This window comes from Panthera onca, chromosome F1 (assembly GCF_046562875.1).
Source record: "Panthera onca isolate mPanOnc1 chromosome F1, mPanOnc1 haplotype 2, whole genome shotgun sequence".
NCBI classification, from domain to species: domain Eukaryota; kingdom Metazoa; phylum Chordata; class Mammalia; order Carnivora; family Felidae; genus Panthera; species Panthera onca.
Genome location: NC_138355.1, coordinates 15,126,588 through 15,141,736, shown reverse-complemented (window position 1 = coordinate 15,141,736; position 15,149 = coordinate 15,126,588). Strand labels below are relative to the sequence as shown.

Sequence of the window (15,149 nt, the reverse complement as noted above, 5' to 3'; positions counted from 1 at the left end):
ACGCAGAATCCCAAGCAGGCTTCAGGCTCTGAGCTGTCAGCACAGAGCCCGACGTGGGGCTCAAACCCACGGACCACGAGATCATGACCTGCGTGAAAGTTGGGCGCTTAATCCATGAGCCACCCAGGAGCCCCACCAATAGATATATTTAACAAATGTTTGGTAAATGAAACTGACCTACCAACATACATTTATTAATTACTCAAAAATCTGAGCATTCTAAACTGAAATTCAGTGTGTTACTTCAGTTATTTGAGTGGACTCAGGCAATGAGGAGCCGCAATCTTTTGGCGGATAGCCTGTCACCGGAAAACACGTGGGGTGATATGGAAAGGCCAGAAATATCACATTCCCATGAAGTAATTACCTAGGACTTCAAGAGGTTTTATTTTCTTTTGTTTTTAAGGCAAAAGTGCTAAGCAAAATGAGCCTGACTGACCGAGGCACTGCTTTCAGAAAGCTTGGATTTAAAGAAAGAGTAGGGGCGCCTGGGTGTCTCGGTTAAGCGTCCAACTCTGGATTTCAGCTTCAGGTCATGATCTCACAGTTCATGAGTTCGAGCCCCACTGTCAGTGCGGAGCCTGCTTGGGATTCTCTCCATCCCCTCTCTCTGCCCCTCCCTTGCATGCTCACTCACTCTCTCTCTCTCAATAAATGAACAAATAAGTAAATGAAAAAAATAGTCACTCAGTTTGTCAAATATTTGATAATAAATAATAGTCTTATGTCAGAATTTAATGGAGAAAAAGGCATGATCCTAACAGAAATATATAACTGCAATAATTTGTAAAATGATTTTGAAGGAAATGGTTAATTAAATTAAAAATTCCTGTATTCATCCACTTGGCAAACGATTGCCGAACACTAGCCCTTGAGCCCCTGAAGCGTGAGCTGTGAAAGACACAAAGTCTTACGGCTCTTGGGTTTTAGAAGCGTTCCATCCAGTAGGTGAGGGGAGACGTGGCACGTGGTAAGACAACATAAGAGTTCAGACAAAAAACTGATGCGTTCGTAGGAGAAGCCTTTAGCCTGCGGTGATCAGGAGACGCTCTGCGGAGGCTGCATTCAGTCGGATCCTCCAGGATGGGTGGGATTTTTTTTTCAATGAAAACGGAAAGAAATTCAGGGCAGCATGAGCCAAGAACGAGAGGCAAGTCCACATGAAGTCAGTTCAGGGAATTTCCAGGGACTAATCTAGCTTAGCCAGGAGCTCTTCCGCTTTCCTGTTCTATGGAACTGTGGTATTTGAAAAAAAAAAAAAAAAAAAAAAAAAAGCAGCCTGAGGATCCAAATGGAGGCAAAAGTTTAGGACAGAGGACGGTCATTGTGTTTTTAGATATGTTGAATTTGAGGAGATGGCAGGCTACCTAAGAGGAAGCAGCCTCGGGCAGGGCAGAAGTGAGTCCTAGACTGAACCCATCCAGACTGGATAGGGAGAGCCATGGGAGGCACAGGCGCAGAGAGAAAAGGATAAAACTGTGGGTTCTTCAGTGTGACTGCTTAAATCCTTGACTTCATTTTTGTCCCTCCTACCTATACTTCCCTCTGTGTGCCCGCCATCCCTCCTCCTGCCTCTGTAGTAAATGGCCTGTGTCCTATTTTTTGTGGGACACCTGCTGCCTAGCAAAACACCTGACCTAGTAGGTGCTCAGTAAGTGTTTGTTCAATAGATGAATGAATGAATGAATTCAGTGCAAAACTGGCTTCTGAGGAAACTTGAAGATTGTGACCTCATTTCTTTGACTCTCCAGCCGTCAAGTGCCCAGAATTATTTGCCCCAGAGCAGGGAAGCCTGGCTTGTTCTGACACCCGCAGAGAATTCAGTGTTGGCTACACCTGCCGTTTCTCCTGTAACAAGGGCTTTAAGCTGGAGGGATCTAATGATGTTGAATGCACAGCTTCCGGAAAATGGACAGCACCTCCACCAACCTGCAAAGGTAAAATACACTCACTGAGACCACTCTTCTTCTGGAAACGTCTTCAAAAGTAACAAAAGCCCATATAAGCTCTTACTACGTGACAGGTATGCGTGATTGCATTATTATCGTGAAAGCTTTGTTTCTTGTTACGAAAAATCTGTTGGGATCTAGGAAACATAGCCTACGGATTTAAGAATTTATAAGGAGTGACAGGACTTCTCACTTTTGTGAAATAAAAGATATGTTGGTGCTGTTTTCTTTTTCCTTCTTTTGAGAGAGAGAGAGAAAGAGCATTGCACACATACACACGAGCTGGGGAGGAGCAGAGAGAGAGAGAGAGAGAGAGAGCATGTGCACACATACACACGAGCTGGGGAGGAGCAGAGGGAGAGAGAGAGAGAGAGAGAATCTTAAGCAGGCTCCCTGCCCAGCACAGAGCCCAATGCAGGGCTCGAGCTCACAACTGTGAGACCATGACCTGAGCCAAAACCTAAGCCATGACGCTTAACCGACTGAGCCATCCAGGCTCCCTGAAGTTATATTTATTCTTTTCTTGTTAAATGTTTATTTTTTGAGGTAATGCGAGAGACAGAGTGCACGTGGCAGGGGGGGTGCAGACAGAGGGAGACACAGAATCCGAAGCAGGCTCCAGGCTCCGAGCCGTCAGCACAGAGCCCGACGAGGGGCTTGAACTCACGAGCTGTGAGATGGTGACCCGAGCCGAAGTCGGACGCTTCCTCGACTGAGCCACTCAGGCGCCCCAATTCTTAAGCAGAAATTTTCTTTTGCAATTTTGGCCTCTTTTGCTCAGAGACCTTTACTGAGTCGATTGCATGTTCTTCATGCATTCACTGTGACGAGAAGTACAAGGCGTGGGGTCACGAACTCAGTTTTTCAAATCAAGGAACTGAGAGAGAGGTCCATGAGCATCTTTCTGCGACGTGGAAAGTTAGCGACAAAGCCAGTGGCATCGTGCATACCTTACATTTCGTGCTGACCTTTGACCAGCAGGCAATGCCACCTCCCAATGAAGCAGCGAGGGCAGGCAGTTGGCCTGTGTGTATTTCGCTTTCTACTGAATTTCTATGTTTTGGCAAAAATCTTCCTTTTTCTTTCTTCCTTTGTTTTTTTTTTTTCTTTTGTCAATACTGGTAACATTGACCTCATGCCCCACACCCCGTTCTTCCTGGGGCCTAGAGCATCACCTCCCCAAGGGTATTTTTCAGTATTTTTTTTTTCTCACCTGGTTTTCCATACCTGAGATCACCAATTTTCCTCAACTTCCTTGAGGAGCCGTCGCTAGAGCCTTCGTTGCTACAGAAAGAGTGGAAGGCACTTAGGCCACGCCAGTCTTCACGCCGCTACGCCCCGCGTGACTGGGATCTCTCTAAATGGAAACGCTTTTTCACAGCAGGTGTGGTACCAGCTCCTCTCTCAGAGGTTCGATGCCCAGCCCTCATCACTCTGGAGCAGGGAACAGTGTCCTGTAGGCATGGTCTGGGAACCTTTGGCCCGAATACCACGTGTTACTTTGGATGCCACGCTGGATTCACCCTCACGGGAGGCCGTGCTCTCAGATGCAGGCCTTCGGGACAATGGACGGCGGGAGCTCCCACGTGCAGAGGTAATGGCAACGGGGCAGGCGGTTGGGTGCTATCTTCCAGCTGGCGCCCACGCGCAGCGTCGCACCTACCTGTTGAAATCGCATCCAGCCCCAACGACCCCTTCACGCGTCGGCTCCTCGGTGAAGTCCCCACCGATCCCGGTGAGAGGTAACCTGCCGCAGGCGTGTCGCCGCTCCCCTTGCTGTGTCACAAGCGAGTGCCCTGCTCTCGAAGACGTAAGGGAGGGAACGCTTGTAAAATGTCCAAGTGTGCGAGGACAGCAAGCACGCGGAACGTGAAACCCAGCGTACGAGTTGTGAAATATACGCTGCCGTTCCACGAATTATGTGATAGTGTGAACATGCCATATTTTCATAGCTGGAACCTGAATGAAAAGATATGCCATGTATGATACCTCTGGAAGAGCTGTCACCCCCTGCGGGAGGTACCGTGTCTCTCCCGGCTTTGTATTCCCCATGAAGCACGGGAACAGGGCTTTGTAAATGTCACCATTTCTCAAGAATGTTTATTTGAGTTCAACTTTATTTCCTGAGCTTTAGTTTCCTATCTACGAATTAGGGACAATAACCCGAAGTTCCCTGAAGATAAGTTTGATTTTTTTTTTTTTTAAGGTTTATGTTTGAGAGAGAGAGAGAGACAGAGAGAGTGCAAGTGGGGGAGGGGGAGAGAGAGAGGGAGACACAGAATCCCAAGCAGGCTCCAGGCTCCGAACTGTCAGCCCAGAGCCCGAGGCGGGGCTCGAACCCAGGAACCGTGAGATCATGACCTGAGCTGAAGTCGGACGCTCAACCGACTGAGCCACCCAGGTGCCCCTCCCTGAAGAAAAGTTGAAAGGGGGTGACATTCTCTACTTCATTCAAACTTCCAGAGGCCAGCCATGCTGAACGCTTACCAAGTGTCTCAATAAACACGTGCTGCCATGCCAGCAAATTGCCCATGGCAATTTGCAAGAATAACATTTAGAACAGCGGTGCTTTTGAGAAGCCAAATATTGAAAATAGTATTTTTGTAGGTAAGATTGATGGAGCCACTAGGAGGTATTTATTGAATGCTCCCTCCTGGTTCTTCGGCTGTCATCCTCTGAGCGGACATCTTAGTATGTGTGATCTTGGAGGAGCTGGTGTGAATGTCAGCAGCGGCTCGTCCCCTCTGATCTTTCACATTCCTACGCCAGCTGCTGGCAACGCTAGCCAGGTCACAAATGAAACCAGAATCTCTGTCACCTTCCCTCTAAATGTTTGTTTTCCCCACATTCCTTCTTTCTGCAGCCGTCAAGTGCTCTGAGCTGCATGTTACCGAGCCAGGCACGATGAACTGCTCCAACCCCTGGGGAAATTTCAGCTACGGCTCAACCTGCAGCTTCCGTTGTCCAGAAGGCCAGTTACTTAATGGCTCAGCAAGAACCGCATGCCAAGAGAATGGCCAGTGGTCAACCCCCATGCCAACCTGCCAAGGTATATTTTCCGTATGGATTAGGAAGTCATTTGATAAGGAACATAACAAAATCAGTATTCCTTTTCTGTGTATTTCTTTATTTTTTCTTCTTTCTTTAGTTTAGAGGAGAGGGCATAAGTGGGGGAGAGGGGCAGCAGGAGAGAGAGAGAGAGAGAGAGAGAGAGAGAGAGAGAGAGAGAGAATCTCAAGCAGGCTCCACACTCAGCACGGAGCCTGATGTGGGGCTTGATCTCATGACCCTGGGATCATGACCTGAGCTGAAATCAAGAATCAGATGCTCAGCCAAGGGAGCCACCCAGGTGCCCCTGGTCTGTGTATTTCTGACAGTGGTCTCACTTTCACTGGGTTTCCCCTATGTTTAATAAATATTTCACAATGAATCAAGCACAATCTCCTTGCCTCCTGCAGAGCAGTGGGAATGAAATTCAGTGACTCTACAGACAATCCCCACCCCAGTGCAGAGCTCAGATTTGCCAGATGCACCTTCTCATGTCTTTATAACCTGTGTGTAATAAATACATCTTGAAGTTTCAGAACCTTTTTAATGGGAGGTTATTTCGTGAAGATTCCTAATTAATGATCTCAGAAGAATTTTCTGTACCACACGCCTCTAAAAACACATGGATCTGTTTAAATGAAGCTTCATCTGTTTATAAGGCTTATCTCACCCACCTTCCTTTTCCTTTTTCACTTTTTTCTCTACGGCTTGTCAGGACTACCTTTTGTTGCATAACTAAGTCTTTGATTGCCGAAGAAAAAAAATTACCCATGGTTTATTTTATTTGCTTAAGTTTCTACTTCTTTAATCATTTAATTCACATTTTTTTAGATTTTTATTTTTATTTTTTTAGTATAATTTATTGTCACATTGGTTTCCATAGAACACCCAGTGCTCATCCCAACAAGTGCCCTCCTCCCTGCCCATCACCCACTTGCCCCTCTCCCCCACCCCCCGTAATCCTTTCATCCACTTTATTAGGGCCCCTTCACCTGACTCCCTTGGAAATTACGTTTGATGTTGAAGCATTGGGAATAGAACTGGGCCCCGGTTAGCATTCTACTGCAGTAGTCTTATGGCTTCCGGATGTCTGGCGCCAGGCTGTCAGCACAGGACTTGATCTCACAGCTCCGAGGCCCTTCTCGGGGCCCTTCTGGAAGAGTGATGGTCTTCTGCACAACATGCTTCTCATGCCCTGCGTGTATGTTTGTTTTGCAGCAGGGCCGCTGACTATCCAGGAAGCCCTGACTTACTTTGGCGGGGCAGTGGCTTCTACAATAGGTTTGGTGACGTGTGGGACCCTCCTGGCTCTCCTAAGAAAGCGTTTCAGGCAAAAAGGTAAATAGGAAAGAGTCTTCTCCTTCTTTTTTTCTTTAGTGTCACGGGGGAGGGGCCATGAAACCACAGCGTCAGGAGTTCATGTTTGAAAACATGTTTGCGTTCAAAGGAAACAAGCCCAAGAGAAGTTATCTTGGGAACTGACCTCGCATCAGAATCACCTTTATAAAAAAATTACAGGGGCGCCCGGGTGGCTCAGTCGGTTGGGCGTCTGACTTCGGCTAGGGTCATGATCTCACCATCCATGAGTTCGACCCCCGCGTTGGGCTCTGGGCTGACGGCTCGGAGCCTGGAGCCTGCTTCGGATTCTGTGTCTCCCTCTCTCTCTCTCTGCCCCTCCCCGGCTCATGCTCTGTCTCTCTCTGTCTCAAAAAAATAAGTAAAAACATTTTTAAAAATTTTTAAAAATACAGATCCTTATAAAGAGAGATCTGGAAATTGGTCTGGAAAACTGAATTTCTCAAAAGCCCTCCCCTCCAAATTCTGATGATGCCCCTTGGCCCATTGGCATTTGGAGGCCTCAGGTCTAGGTAACCTTAGTTACCACCAAGACCAACTGGAAAGGACCATGCTCCCCTCCTCATCTTTCTTTCATGCAATAGTCATTTATTGGCCAGCAGTGCTCGGTAGTGGGACCCAGGGTAATGGCCATGATGTTAAAGACTGTGCAAGCCCAGTAGGGAGATGGATAAGTGAAATCTAAGCTAATGCAGAAGTAGTACCTGTGTGAGGCCAAAACACACCCTGGATATGGCTGGAACACAAAAGAGAGGTGTCTCAACCAAACTGATAGGTCTGCAAAGGCTCCTTTAAGCTCTACGTTGGACGGATAAGAAGGATTTCCCTAAACAGAAATAAATGGAAATAGAGTTCCAGCAGAGAGAATGGTGTGTGGAAAGACCTGAAAGGGGTAAGTGGCCAGGCAAGCGCGACGTTCAGCATTTTGGTGCCTCTGAACCAAAAATGCTGTGGAGGAAGCGAGAGATAGAGCCGGAGGCGTGGAGGGTAGCTGCTCAGTCATGATCTGGGGTGGCACACTGAGAGATCTGTACGTTCTCCTGAAAACTTGCGGGGCCGACGCAGGATGGAGGCAGGGAAGTGACCCAATGGATGAAGACGCTCTATGAGGGAGGCTGTGTTTATCAGACTGTTCATCAAATAGGAGCTCTAGGGGAGCCTGGGTGGCCCAGTTGGTTAAGCGTCCACCTTCAGCTCAGGTCATGATCTCATGGTTCGTGGGTTCGAGCCCTACATCAGGCTCTGCACTGACCATGCGGAGCCTGCTTGGGATTCTCTCTCTCCTCTCTCTCTGCTCCCCCCCTGCCAAATAAATAAACTAAAAAGAAAAGAAAAGAAAGGAAAGGAAAGGAAAGGAAAGGAAAGGAAAAGAAGAAAAGAAAAGAAAAGAAAAGAAAAGAAAAGAAAAGAAAAGAAAAGAAAAGAAAAGAGAAGAGCTCGGCCTAGGATGAAAGAAGGGAACCATCTCTTATGGATTAAAACGTTCTTTCTTTGTCTGGTCCGGATGCTCAGTCATGAGTTCAGAAACCTCTCTTCACACACTAATGGGGCTCTTCCTCATTTCTCATGGAAGGTAACAAGGGGCATCAGAGGGGTCAGGAATGCTCAAATGCAGGTGACTGAGAGTGGCTGTCATACCTGATGGAGCTCTCATGGAACTGACTTTCAGCTCTGATCATTAACTGCTCTAGGGCAGACCCTCTTGTTCCGCACTTGTAAGTTCTCTCCATTCACAGAATCACCATCACATTGAGGCTGGTGTTCTAAAGTTCCTGCACATACTCTCCTGTGGATGGGTGAGTAGGACGATAGACAAAGAAAGAGCGTCACTCTGCTTAAAGAGCTGCCACCAGTCCGTCTGTGCGACATTTCTGTTTCTTTAACCAAATCCAGAAGGCAGAAGCAAGAGTTCCTAAGACCTAGAACCTATTCTCCGTAACCATGTAGGAATCATATTATTCCTGCCTTCGCCCCCCCCCCCCCAGTTCTTTCTTTAGATTTGAGACGTTGCCAAAGAACCCTCCAGACCATGACGAGAGACCGGCAGCCGCCCATCCTCCAATATCTTTAATAATAAATAAATCTGGGGCGCCTGGGTAGCTCCGTTGGTCAGGTCATGATCTTACAGTCATGAGATCAAGCCCTACGCTGACAGCGTAGAGTCTGCTTGGGATTCTTTGTCTCCCTCTTTCTCTGCCCCTCCCCTGTTTGTGTGAGTGCTCTCTCTCTCTCTCTCTTTCTCTCTCTCTCAAAATAAATAAACTTTTAAAAATAAAAATAAATAAATTCATTTGTGAGGATGGGCGATTTTCCTTGACCCGTTGCAATGTGATTTTAACTTTATAGGACTCTATGGTCAAAATAATAGGAAAATGCTGCGTACTCTGTTCCTCTCCTGCAAATTCAAAATGCACATTCATTATCCCATTGAAGGCTCAATAGTGCCCTGTAATAAATATACTTGTTCCCCTTCATTTGGCTTAGTGTTTTCTAAATTTATTTAGCCATAAGATGCTTTCCCCTTTTATCTCTCCATGGGACGATGGGCAGGCCGGCTGCCATATTTAAAGTTTCCACTCTGCGAGCCCATTGTTTGGATTAAGGCAGGAGGCCCTGGTCACCCATGTTACCAGAGAAAGAAAACAGCCTTTGTTATGTGGGTATGGATTTGTTTACACAATCAGCTTCCCAACTAGTGGCTGGGGGAGTGTGGCACAGGTTGCAATGGCAGGGGACCTCAAGTGCCAAACAAATGGGTTTCAAGAACCAGCGATCTCAATGTCAACAGCAACCAAAAACAGCCGAGAGGCTGACGGCAAGGACCAGAGGACAAAGAAGAGGTTGTCACTGAAAAGCAAGAGAGGAAACATGAGTGGAGTGTGGATTACATACTGTCAAATGTTTTCATTCAGCCCCACACGGGTCCCAATGCACAGCTCGTTCCCAATGCACCCCTGATAATGAGCCTGTGTGAAAATCAGTAACAGACTTTCCCCAATGACTCTTACCACTGATGACCTTTCTCGTTCATCTAGGGTTTTTTTTCCTTTAAACCAATCATTTGTGTCTTCTTGCTTATTCCAGATGATGGAGAAAGCCCCTTGAACCCTCAAAGGTAAGAGAGACATGTTGCATGGTTGAGTAAATTTTTCTAGTTTGACTTTTTAACTCACTGTGATATATCAGAATGACTGTACATAATGTCCCCCTTTTGCAACAAAACTTTTGCAAAATCCCCGTTACTAATTCTAAATTCAAATACACAGATAATATATCCTAACTACACACAGTGTTTTTAAAAAATCAGTGATTTACTCATCGTAAAGTAAAGGAGAAATGAAAGGGAAAGTGATACATGATAGAAATAAAACGCTAAAGCCGAGGGACTACTCCAGTGGATGTGATGAGGCTTGCACCTTTGGGTCAACAGCCGTAAAGACCAACAGTCAGTGACCAGCAGTTTTTCGTGACTCAAACAGCCTCAGAGGCATTGCCAGCACCAACCTGATTTTTTTTTTAATGATGAATGACTCTGGTAAAGGATTGGAAAACCTGTTATAACCTTCTCTCAATTCACATGGCAATTGTAATTTAAAAGACACAAAAAATACGCTATTCTAGTTAAAGCAAGATAAGTTCTAGACTCAGAGGTTATTCACCTACAGGAATATTGAGTAGATATCCTAAAACCGTATGGAGTGAAGGATAAATCTTTTGCGTCGTGTGCCTATTAGGCTATCCAGTGCCCCTGGCCCTTTCCCCCACTAAATGTCAGTAGAACTCTTGATCATTGTGAAAATGAAAACAAACAAACAAACAAACGTAGGGGGAAGTACTACCATGCTTTGATAACTGTTGCCAGATGATCAGATATCAAGCCTGGGTATTTTCTAAGGATTTCTTCTCCCCAGGAAGAGGCATAGCGGGTACTCAGTACCTACAGCTCAACAATAACTTAACGGGGGTGTACGTGCCGCGCAAATTGCCCAGAGCTGTTAAATGGCATCTCCAAAATATTGCAGGCATTTAATTTTGTTACCATTTTTTTTAATGCTTATTTATTTTTGAGAGAGACAGAGACAGAACGCGAGTGGGTTAGGGGCAGAGAGAGAGGGAGACACAGAATGGGAAGCAGGTTCCAGGCTCTGAGCCGTCAGCCCAGAGCCCAACAGGGGGCTCGAACTCACGAGCTGTGAAATCATGACCTGAGCTGAAGTCAGACACTCAACCAACTGAGCCACCCAGGAGCCCCAATTTTGTTAGCGTTTCAAAGCAGAATTCCGGGGTCGGGTGTTCATGCATGGTGTCTCAGGAACTCTGTGCTGTGCCGTCATCAAGGCCCCAGCACCACATGGCAAATCTTTGTGTTTCTGTCCTTTAGCCACCTAGGAACATACGGAGTTTTCACAAATGCTGCATTTGACCCAAGCCCTTAAGGTAAGTCACCCGTGAAGATATTTTTGAAGTGGGGGAAAGAGAAAGAATACTAAAACTTGACTTTTTAGTATATAATCAGGAGTTACATTTTTAAGCATGTATTAAATTTTTAAGCCTTGAAGGAAATTGCGTTGGCAGCAGGGGACAGGGTACGTCAGTAGAGTGACAATAGAAAGTAAGTTTATGCGAGGATTTCCATTTCCTCCGGGATAGAAATGCTCTAATAAGACATAACTTCTTTCAGGATGTGTGACATTCCCATTAATGGCCGCTCGGTGGTATTAACAACACTGCGGACCTAAATTTCATATATTAAAAACAAAGAAACAAACAAAGAAAAAAAACACCGCGGCCTTGCTTGATGACCACAAGTCACACTCCTGGAAACATTCTACAAACTTTCATGCAGCCGGTCCCCTATGTGACCTGCTGGAACACAAAAATAATTGGTTACTTTCTCTGCCCCCCAAAGCTCAGTATGAGTAGTTGGGTTTCCTAAGGAAAGGAGCCTAAATGGCAGATTATCTAGAATCTAGAAAGAGCTTATGTTGATCCTCAGGGACAGAAATGCTAAGAGCTAGCTAGCTAGCTTGCTTGCTTGCTTGCTTGCTTGCTTTGAAGGCACATGTAATTATTTCAATTTCTTTCGTCTCATTTTCAGAGACCTGTCCTCCTCGTCACCTCACTCAACCTCCATAGGATCCTATTTTTGAACATCAGGCTTCCTGCCAGACTGGGCTGTAACTGTGGCATATTTGCTGCAGCTTTCTGGAAATACTTGTAAAAAAAAAAAAAAAAAAAAAAAGGCATGAAGTTTCCTGTAGATTAGTCCTGGATGACAGCAGAAGGATTGTGCCACAAGCCCGAACTCTCCACCCACCCTTCCTGCTTCACCTCTTCCTTAAGCCTCAGCAGCCAGGACTGGATGCCTGCAGTGGTCTGTGGTTTTTGCCCAGCTGTCCCTTTCTTGAAAGACTCATTAGCCAGAGACTGAAGCATCTGACTTACCAGAAGACCAGACTGTGGAAACATAAAAAAATGCCTCTATTTTTGGCTTGGAGGAAGGCATACTCTACTTTGTCGGGAGGCGGGTGGTGTCTGTGACTTGAGGGGACTTCTAGAAGATCTTCTGGGGTCTCCAGGGCTTGCCCTTCATGAAGCTTATCACACCCTGGCTGCAAGCCTTCCGAGAAGCCTCTGGTTGGCACCAGAGGGTGCAGAAGACCGAGAATCAAGACAGGAAGGCACGTGTCGCCTTCCCTCCACCGGTCAGTCCGCCCAAAAGGACCTCAAGACCAAAATTCAAATGTGCAATTAAAAGGATTCTTCCCAAATACCACGCTCTATTATTTGACGTTTTGTTCAAGAAGGTCTGTGTACATCATTTTGTTTACATCAGTGTAATGCATAATTACTGCTGTCCCAATGGTAGATTGACCCTTCATTCGGTCGGCAAATATATACCACACCACACCACCCCCAACACACAAAATCAGAGAAGAAAAAGAAGTCAGGAAATCAGAGAGGCAGAAAAAAAAAATCTTTATCACCTGAACGTTCTGTAAGAAAGAACAGATGTTCTTTATTAAACCACATGTTTAATGCATAGGTTGTTGAAAGTTACACAGTAGTTATCTGGAACTGATGCCAAAAAATAGCCAAACGGTACAGTTGCCTCGTCTCTGTGAGGCAGTAAACGTGTCATGCAGAACAAACAACACGTGGGTGCATATGCAGATAAAAATGGCAAAACCGTCTAGCTAAAGGGTTACAGTAACTTTGCAAGAGCTTCAGTGGTAACCTTGGGGGATTTAGGGACTCGCTGCTCTTCAAAAGCTTCTCATATACTGTCGACAGCATCTCTGACTGCTTATCTTAGGTCAATCACTGGGCCGGGTGTGGCAGGACGGTGGCCACCGGCCCGTGTCCAGAGTCAGAATCTGCCATTTGTAAAAGGTCCTCTGGGGAATTCTGATGGTGGACCCGCTTTCAAACCACTGCTGTCACAGATACAGAAGAGTAAGGCCCTGTTCCTGCTCTAACAGCTGATCACCTAATTGGGGAAACGATAGACATCCCGGCAAAGTAACAGAGGGCGAGCAATACGAGTGTTTTGTTTGAATACTGCTGTAGGAGCTCATAAAGTGGGAAAGGCAACTTGGGTCCAGAAGGAGACTCGGGAGATACTCCTACCGGGAGATAGGTAGGACTCGATTTGAACTCAACCAGTGGGCAGCAAAGACGAAGAGATGGGCATTGTAAGTTGGCAGAGTAGTATCGGCAAAGCAGCAGACAGAAAGAAGCCTGCGTGGAGGGAGAGTGAAGCCTGGAGGGGCCCGACGTCACGGGACATCACCTCGTGCGAGGTGCCCCATTACAAGGTATCCAATCTACCGAGACAAACCGTTGAGACAGAAGCTTGGAGGCCCGCAGGTTCGGGGAACCTCGGACAGCGATAGTGATGCTTCGGACAACCTAAGCCTCCGATTTTCTAGCAAGGGCAAAATAAGATCTTAAGGCCCCGTGAAACAGCCCAGTGCTCGGGGAGACACAGGGGGGCCCCTGCAGCGGGAAAAACACAATCGGAGTAATACGCGTGTGCGGGCTCCTCTCAGCCGCGGGCGAATCGGGCACCTCACAGTGTTCTTTTATCTTGCTAACAATTGCATCGGGGGAAAGACTCTCATCCCCCTCTCGGGCCGATGTTAAAACCGAGCTCTAAAGAGGTTGCGTCGCCGACCCAAGCCAGCACGGCGCGGGCAGTGGGACTGAGGTCTGCTCTACGGATTGCCTCTGCGGTGCTGCCTCCGTGGCCTCGGGCCCTCCTCCGGCCAGAGCCGGGCGCGGGCAGCAGTCAGTGCGGTGGTCCAGGCCCGCCGGCCCCGTGCCTGGGCTCAGGCCCCCGCTTGCTCCCCTGCAATTGCAAGGTGTCCCTGTGCCCCTACCACAGCAGAACACCCTTTCCCCCAGGTCGAGAGACCGACGCGGCTAGGGGCGTGGGGTGACGCCGCACTGGGAACTGCAGAGGGCGTAGCAGGTGTGGACGTCTTCGCGGTGGGTGGTGAGGGGGAGCGGGCTCAGCGGGTGCAAGGGCCGGACCGCTTTTGCCCGCGGCTCGTTAACCCCTGGGCCCCGCCCGCGAGGGCCTCCATTTCTGCCCTTCTCTCCACCTGCGGTAAAACATTCACCAACCCCTCGCCCTGCCTCCTCCCTCCCGTCCCCGCGGGCGGGGACCCAGCCAACCCCCTTTGGCCTGGAGGGGCGCTGGGAGGGGAAGACGGCTGGAAGCCGCGGCGGCCTCGGCGCCCCGGCCGAAGGGCGGGAGGACACCGCCACCCGCAGCCTCCCGGGGCGCATTGCAGCCGCGACGGCGGGCCGGCCTGCTGCGCGGGGCGCGACCGGCGGCGGACGCGAGCGCGGCCCAGGTCCCCGGCTGGCGGCGGCGGCGGCGGCGGCGCGCGGGAGCGGGAGCGGGGAAGCAGCCATGGCCCCGGGCTGCCCGCGCCTCTGGGTCCTGGTGGTCCTGGGCGCCGGCTGCGCAGGCTGGGGGCGCCCGGGGGCCGAGGCGGCGCGGCTGAGGCAGTTCTACGTGGCCGCGCAGGGCATCCGCTGGGACTACCGCCCCGAGCCCGCAGACCCGAGGTGAGGCGGCTGTGGTGGCCGGTGGGCTCCCCCCCCCCGGGGAGCATCAAGTTACCTCTTCTAGGGAGCTCTTCCTTTGCAATCGCGGGGCGTGCGCAGCAAAACAGAGCGGGAAAAACAAAAAAAGCAAAAAACCTTATCGCTAAGTTTGGAAACGGAATTGCCAGTTTTGCTTCTAGCGAGGCAGCGTATTCCACGATGCAGTGTGCGTCCTTCCGAGGTTATGGGAGACACAGGTGCCGCTTTCAAGAGTTGGTGAATACAGTTTCGTTAGAGCGGCTCATTGGGGGTTTAGTGCGGTGATGGATGCAGAAGCACCTCATTCGCCCTTCCTGCGAAGTCCCAGGCCAGAATTTGGGAAGGCTCGTGTTTTTCTAGAACCTCTAGTTACATATTGTTTACTTCGTCCTCCACATGGCTTCCTCTTCTAAAACTAAAGATGTACGCTTTGGCCTTCGTTACAAGCAGAGTGCCCAATCGCGGTCGCCAAATTGCCACAATTTTGTTGTGTTCTTACAAATGGCTTCCAGACCATCAGCGGTCCGTAAATGTGCAACATGTTTATTCCTTTACCTTGTCTTCCGCTTCACGTGGCTCGTTTTATTCACATTCTTAGTCCCTGGGATAAAGTCTACCCCGGGCTATTTTGGAAGGGTCCCTGTTAACAGACATATGTAACGAAAAGGTGGCTGAAATAATAAAACTCTATCTTTGAAT

The 15,149-nt window shown here is 48.4% G+C and overlaps 2 protein-coding genes across 15 annotated transcripts in view; both read left to right on the top strand.

Annotated features, from left to right (window-relative positions):
• The window catches only part of SELP (selectin P), a 39,492-nt gene extending 27,368 nt beyond the window's left edge, over positions 1–12,124 (top strand). For 6 of the 14 annotated variants that reach the window (XM_060643459.3, XM_060643463.3, XM_060643462.3 and 3 more), the window contains 7 exons: positions 1,752–1,937; positions 3,331–3,543; positions 4,813–4,998; positions 6,216–6,335; positions 9,438–9,468; positions 10,735–10,790; positions 11,452–12,124. In XM_060643459.3, coding sequence (XP_060499442.2) covers positions 1,752–1,937; positions 3,331–3,543; positions 4,813–4,998; positions 6,216–6,335; positions 9,438–9,468; positions 10,735–10,789 — 791 coding nt within the window. In that variant the 3' untranslated portion in view covers position 10,790; positions 11,452–12,124. The other 8 variants (XM_060643454.3, XM_078441173.2, XM_060643453.3 and 5 more) reach the window with 8 other exon arrangements.
• Positions 12,125–14,154: 2,030 nt separating this feature from the next.
• The window catches only part of F5 (coagulation factor V), a 76,654-nt gene continuing 75,659 nt past the window's right edge, over positions 14,155–15,149 (top strand). The window contains exon 1 of the mRNA XM_078441172.2: positions 14,155–14,432. Within this exon, the coding sequence (XP_078297298.2) occupies positions 14,275–14,432 (158 nt within the window). The 5' untranslated portion in view covers positions 14,155–14,274. The remainder of the gene's footprint in view (positions 14,433–15,149) is intronic.